At 41.7% G+C, this 6898-nt stretch overlaps 1 protein-coding gene across 2 annotated transcripts; it reads right to left on the bottom strand.

Annotated features, from left to right (window-relative positions):
• Positions 1 to 229: 229 nt before the first annotated feature.
• On the bottom strand, positions 230 to 5955 carry TNFRSF6B (TNF receptor superfamily member 6b). 2 transcript variants are annotated; one of them, XM_077253006.1, is made up of 4 exons: positions 5883 to 5955; positions 5610 to 5688; positions 1436 to 1808; positions 230 to 1027 (listed from the first exon to the last, which is right to left on the bottom strand). In XM_077253006.1, exons 2-4 carry the CDS (start codon positions 5649 to 5651, stop codon positions 750 to 752), a joined length of 693 nt encoding a protein of 230 aa, XP_077109121.1. In that variant the 5' UTR covers positions 5652 to 5688; positions 5883 to 5955; the 3' UTR covers positions 230 to 749. The 2 variants fall into 2 exon arrangements, with proteins under 2 accessions (XP_077109121.1, XP_077109120.1); XM_077253005.1 differs by lacking the exon at positions 5883 to 5955 and having other exon boundaries at positions 5610 to 5813.
• Between the last annotated feature and the right edge of the window lie 943 nt (positions 5956 to 6898).

Here is a 6898-nt window from a genome sequence, read left to right on the forward strand (position 1 = left end):
GTTATAAAAAGTAATTCTTCAAAATGTAAGTATCAATGATCCCATGTCCATGGACCTCCAAAGATGAAATGATACAGAGTCACGGCTCATTGAGACCTCAGGTTTTTTTGTTTATGAGATAAACTGATTTTTACTTATATACATATGTATAATATATATAAATGTTCATACTCACGCACACACATAATTCTGAGATTGTAAAAACAAGCACACAAACCAAAAGTGAATGACAATCAGTGTGGCATTCAATTTTCTCATAAGCAAAAAAAAAATAAATACAATTTTCCAATCCCATCCTACCCATTTGGCAGTAAAAAACGCACAGGATTCATATGGCATCCATGTGCTGTCTGAGGTTTTCCATGATCCGTAGACTTGAATGTGCGATTTTGATTCCTGAAACAGATCAAAATCACACGTCTACGTATGATTATTCTTTTATGCAAACACTCCGTACACAGAAAAAAAAAACACAGATATGTAAACAGCCCCATAGACTATAATGGGCACATGTTCTATCATTAGAAAACACAGTGGAGTTTCATGTAACTAAACAATTCTCTATTTCAGTAGTTGCTATGCCATATGGTGTGTTCGTTTGAACCTGTTGATATGTTTGTTTTAGTTGTGTATTGTATTATAAAACAATACAAATTTTGAATACGAAAACACAGAACATGTATGTGAATCATGGACCTCTGATTGAGCCTACAAGATATAAGGAACTGGCCATGGTCGTTACTCAGAATTTACAAATCTTCCTGCTGGGTGAATCTATTATGTAACTTTTTTTCCAGATGTGGAATTTTGGCTTTTTTCAAGATATTCAAAAGTCGTGGGAGCAGAGGGCGATTCTGGTCCCGGTTTTTTAAGTCCTTTAAGAGACTTCTAACCCTTCTCTGGGTCGCAGGCTTCTTTGCTTTGTGCGGTTTGTGCAGAATGCTGTTTTCCAGTTTGCGGTAGGTGCTATTGGAAATGTTCAGACTCACGATATAATCTATTACGAGCTCGTCGCATTCTTCATCATCTGTAGGGAGAGTAAAGGCCGAAAATATGAGTAGACAGCAAAAAAGAAAAATGGCCGCTATAGGGTCTGGAGAAGTTCTATGAATAGGGCAAGTTTCTTCACCTTCCCCATTCTGACAGTCTGTGAAGATCGGACTGCCCTCGGATGTCATCCGAGTGCAATTCGATTTTTTTCATGGACCCATTGACTTGCATTTCCAGTTTTGATTCGACCATCAGATCAAGATCGGACATGTCCCAGCGATTTTCCACAGACAGAGAGGACAATCACGGATATGGGAATTGCCCCATAGACTACAACAGGTACGAGTGCCATCTTTGAAAAACACAGCACTTGTATGTTAATATTGGCCGTGTGAATGAGCCCCTACCAAGAACTCTTTTTTTCCGTTACTTATCCATCACTTACCTTCCTCTTGCTGGTTTTCATCAATGTTGCAACGTAGATCTTTGACACAGTAGTGGCCACTGCGGTGGTAGCCAGGCTGGCACTCGCACACCCTGTTGTGCGTGGAATTACACTCGTGTTTTACTTGTTCTCCTTCCTGACAGATGACATTGCAGAATCGGCATTTGTCCAGGTAATTCCAATACTGGGCATAATGCTCATCTGGGCACTCTTTACATACAGTGTCTGTTTTAGAGGAGCAATGGAGGTCCACATAGGTCCCCGGTGGGCACTTCTGACACGTAAGAGTCTCGCCTGTTTGATCAGTCCACTCGTAGGTGGGAGTTGACCTGTTTGCTGCTGCTATGCTTACAAGAAATAAACTTGCCACAACCTAAGAGGAAGAAAGCAACAAAGCGTTAGCTTCAAAATCCCCCCAAAATGATCCATCATTCATTCATGACAGTATTTACAGCAGAGGTGGTGGATTACATGTCTGTTGCAAATGCCCCAGCTTACACCATGGTAAAAACTACCTGGCTTCCCTAAGATAATGAAGAAGTTATGTGAATGAGGCCTTAAGGATATATATATATTTTTTTTTATTTAGCGCTCTTTTATATAACAGTAGCTGGCATCAGTATGCGTAAGCCAAAACCAGGAGTGGACCTGGAAACACTAGAATTGACAGATGGACACCTGTTCTGTGTTTTGGAGACACTCCTGGTTTTGGCACAAAAATACTGATGTGTGAATAAAGCCTAAGGGTATGTTTCCACGGTACGTAAACGCTGCTTGTTTGACGCTGCAGCGTCAAACAAGCAGCGTCCAGATGTTCCAGCATAGTGGAGGGGATTTTATGAAATCCCGTCTCCACTATGCGTGGAAACCCGCACGCGGAGGCCCTGCGACTCCGGACATGCTGCGCGTCTTTTCAGAACGCAGCATGTCCGTACACCTTGCGGGGACACAGCGTCCCCGCAAGGCATATCACAGGGCCCTATGGCGAGGGGTGCGATGATCCCGGATGTGTACTGTACACATCCGGCACCATCGCGTCCCATTAAGGGGGCGGGGCTTAGCGCCGAGCGGCTTCGCCGCTGCGGCGATACCGCCGCGTAGCCTTAACGTGGAAACATACCCTAAGGGTATGTGTCCACGTTCAGGATTGCATCAGGATTTGGTCAGGATTTTTCATCAGTATTTGTAAGTCAAAACCAGGAGTGGGTGATAAATGCAGAAGTGGTGCATATGTTTCTATTATACTTTTCCTCTATTTGTTCCACTCCTGGTTTTGGCTTACAAATACTGATGGAAAATCCTGACCAAATCCTGATGCAATCCTGAACGTGGACACATACCCTAATAAAGATTTTCTTGTAAATGTGATTGACCTTTGCCCATGTAACAGAGTCAAGAAAGAGACCCTTGTATTGTTTGGATTATTAAAATAGACCCCATAGAAGCTATCTAATAAAGTTACCATATTTAGGGGAGCATGCTAATATGTTCTATGTGTATAGACAGTATAGAAATTAAACATCTATCATTTAATTAATCAGTCACTTTATAAAAAAAATTATAAAAATCATTTAGTCACTTTACAATTTTTTTTTAAATCAATTAGTCCCTTTATAAAAAATATCATTTATTTAATCAGTCACTTTATAAAAAAATATTTTAAAAATCATCATTTAATCAGTCACTTTATTAAAAAAAATATTTAAAAAATCCATTATTTAATTAATCAGTCACTTTATACAAAAAAAATATATATAAAAAAAAATCATCATCATTTGGGTTTACATCCCATGCAAATCTCCATAATTCCCGACTGACGTCGGATCCCTTAGGGTACATTCCCACGGGACCAGTGGAGATAGTTGTGATTTGGCCTTTGCATTGCAGATTTAAAAAGCCCCCCCAAAAAAGACCGCTCTATCACCTTTATGATCGTGTGGACGGTTTAGAAGATGAGAAATTGATTCCCAGCAAGACTAAATGACCCAACCTTGACCCTCTCTCCAGCTTAGGAGACCTGCGGCCCGTCTGTGCATCGTGGTCTGCACTGGGCAGCCAAATACAGATGTGCGACTCTGACCTTACTGACACCGACTGCTGCTGCAGGACAACATAGTTGCCAGCAGGGAGGCAGCCCCCGTATGTATGGCAGATATTGGTATTTTTTAAAGGAGCAAACCTGTAGAGTATTACAATATAAAAGTGGAGCACCTCTTTATACTGCCCACACAGCTGACAGGAGGCAGCAGTCGGACGGTTTAGATTGTCCTCTACCAATACATCTCATATCTACGATGAGTGTAGACCATAGGCAGGTCCAGCTAATATTGGCGAGATCTACTGACAATCTGATGTCTTAGGTGGTCACACACCTAAAGTTACATGTGCAATACCAATTTATCAAAGGCTGTGTCAATTGGCAGCCATCGTACTCGACTACCCCCAAACACATGAAAGTTCGTCTCGTGTGTTTTGAACAGGAACAGCAGAGAAAACCGCTGCCATACAGCCCTGGTGCCGGCTAATCTGTAGAGAATAAAACATTGGGAGTTTAGCCGATCCTTATCTTCCCCCATATCACCTGTAGGGGAAGGGTCAGGAGGTCTCCATTCACATTAACATGTAAGGTTCATGCTTAAAGCAAATCTATCAGTAACATTTGCCTTAAAGGGGTATTCCCATCTCCAAGATCCTATCCCAATATGTAGTAGGTGTAATATTAATATTAGCAAATACCTCCAATTAGAAATGTAGTATAGTTCTTCTGATTCGCTATGTCTCTTTCCTCATGTGCAGGCATTGCAGGACCTTAGGTATCCATGGTATAGTGACAGTTAGTTGGTTGCTAGTGGTCGTAACCATGGATGCCTAAGGTCCTGCAATGCCTGCACATGAGGAAAGAGACATAGCGAATCAGAAGAACTATACTACATTTCTAATTGGAGGTATTTGCTAATATTAATATTACGCCTAATACATATTGGGATAGGGTCTTGGAGATGGGAACACAGCTTTAAGCTAGTAGATGTAGTGCAAGATAGGAATTCATAAAAATGGTTTACACTGCCCTCTTTCACCACTATCCGGTTGCCCTATTGGGCATACATTTTTATTTTAGTCACAGATAGGTGTATGCGTGGTCATTGGCTCCACTTAGCTTCTCCCTGCCAGCGCTGCTGTCTTCTGCTTAAGGACAGGTGCAGACGACCTTATTTTCACCCAGAGTGTGATCCAACAAAAAACAGGCTTGTACCCAGACCAATATTATGCTATGGGGTTGCTCAAATGACAGATTTTTTTCCACGGACAGCGCCGGTCCGAAGAAAGTAATTACAGTGTGCGCAAGTTTGATCTGATATTCGCACTCGGCCATGCAAGTCAATGAGGCCATGGAAAACATCAGACTGCACTCAGATGACAGTTGAGTGCAGTATGATTTCCACAGACTGTCACAATGGAGAATTTTTTTTCTCCATCCTCTCTCATCCAAGAAAATCAGATCACGCTCCGATCACAGTTTGATTAGCATATGTCGACCAGATTTTCTAGGATGAGAGAATACACGGTCGTCTGCACCTGACCGAATTAACAGTGAAGAGTGGAGGGGACGTCTTAGATCCCCCTGCCTATCAAGAGAGCGCCATTGACAGGAAGAAGCAAAAAGGTGGAGGTGCAGTGAGATCATACCGCCACTTGCAAGCCTACTGTGCATATAAAGAAAATTTCTGTGCAATGTGGCACCGGATAGTAGTGAAATAGGTATTCATGGAAATGGTTTCCTTATCCTGCACTAACCCCGCTAGCCTAAAGCAAACGTTACTAACAGTTCTCCCTTTAAGATTAACGACAGATTACCAAAAAAGCGTAATCTGCCAGTAATCTGCAGATAAATATACGGTGTGTAAGAATGGCTGTGGGATCGGATGACACAGAGTGTGTGCAGAATCTGTTCCCGCACACGGATTAGTGCCAACTAAAATGGAGAGAAATCCACAGCAGTATATACACAGATCTCTGACATATACCATGTGTACTCTGCACTTTGACCACAACGTGAGGACAAGACCTTACGAAGCACGTCTCCAGCATGTATTGTCACAACAGCTCTGACGGGCATGCTGGGTGTTGTGGTTCTATAAACGCTCGATAACATGTTTGGTAGGTTACGTCTTACCTGGACGGTGCTGGAGTAAGTCATCTTGTTGCTGTCAGTCATTTGCTCCTCATCTCAGGTGACGGTGGGGCAGGAGAGCCTGGGGCAGAGAGCAGATGTCATTGTAAATGCAGGCACCCAACCCTGACCCCAAACAGTACCCCGATCACCGGAGGAAGACAAAACTCCATACTGTACAGAAGGACTGCACTCCCTCCCCTACACACACTTCCTCTGCGCCCACCCCTCCATTACTCAGAGCCTTTGCTCCCCCTCATTCTGGGCTGCACTCACCTTCTGTGCTCCAAGGTTTGGTGAGCCCAGCATTGTTATATAGACCAGACCCTTCATTATTTCTGGAGTGACTCATCAACATGTGATTGGGGCATTCCCAACGAAAAGGGCAGTAGGTGGAAGGTGTGTACCACTCCCATGTGCAATCCATATACTGTCACCAGACATATTACATGCCCCTATTGGTCTTCTTCACATTAACGTACACTTCCACTTTTGAGGCTTTGATGGTAAAAGGGGATTCGCCCTGAATGACCATGCCAAAGTTAACCCCTTTCCGACCAGGCTTTAATTTTTTTGCGCTTTCCCCCCGACCCCTCAAGTGTTTTGTTTTTTCTTCCTATCAACATCACCGTACGAGGGCTTGTTTTAATGGACACCATTTATTTTACCATTCAATGTACTGGAGAACAGAAAAATAAAAATAAAGAATTATAATAATAATTACACTATTTTTTTTTGGTTGTGACGACATTCATTGTGCGGGAAAAATAATCTGGTTAAATGAAATGTGTAGGTTTTTTTTAAATTAGGAGATGAAAATTGTGTTACCATTTTTCCAAGCCCTGTAACATTTTCCTTTTTACATTGATGAGTGCAGTGAGGGCTTGTCTTTTTTTTAGTAGTGAGCCAATACTTATTGATTGACTTTCGGTGTAGACTCAATGTTTTGATCGCTTATTGCATTTTTTGGCAAAAAAAAATTAATTCTGATGTCTTGATTTTTTTCTGTACTCTTTTTTTTTTTTTTTTACCAATTTTGATATACTAGATTTTTACAGATGCACAAATACCAAATGTTTTTATGTATCTATTTTTAATGGGGAAGGAAAGGTTACACTTTTTTGGGTTTTTCCCAGAATTTTTTATTTTTTTTACATTTTTTACTTTAATTTTTAGTCCCCTCAAGAGCCTTGAACCTACGATCGTCTGATCACTTGTTCTACATACTGCGATACCAATCAATGATGGCGCTATTTAAATATCGCTTTCCGTGATTGTCACAGTGGCATTTA

This window comes from Ranitomeya variabilis, chromosome 4, assembly GCF_051348905.1.
Source record: "Ranitomeya variabilis isolate aRanVar5 chromosome 4, aRanVar5.hap1, whole genome shotgun sequence".
Lineage (NCBI taxonomy): Eukaryota > Metazoa > Chordata > Amphibia > Anura > Dendrobatidae > Ranitomeya > Ranitomeya variabilis.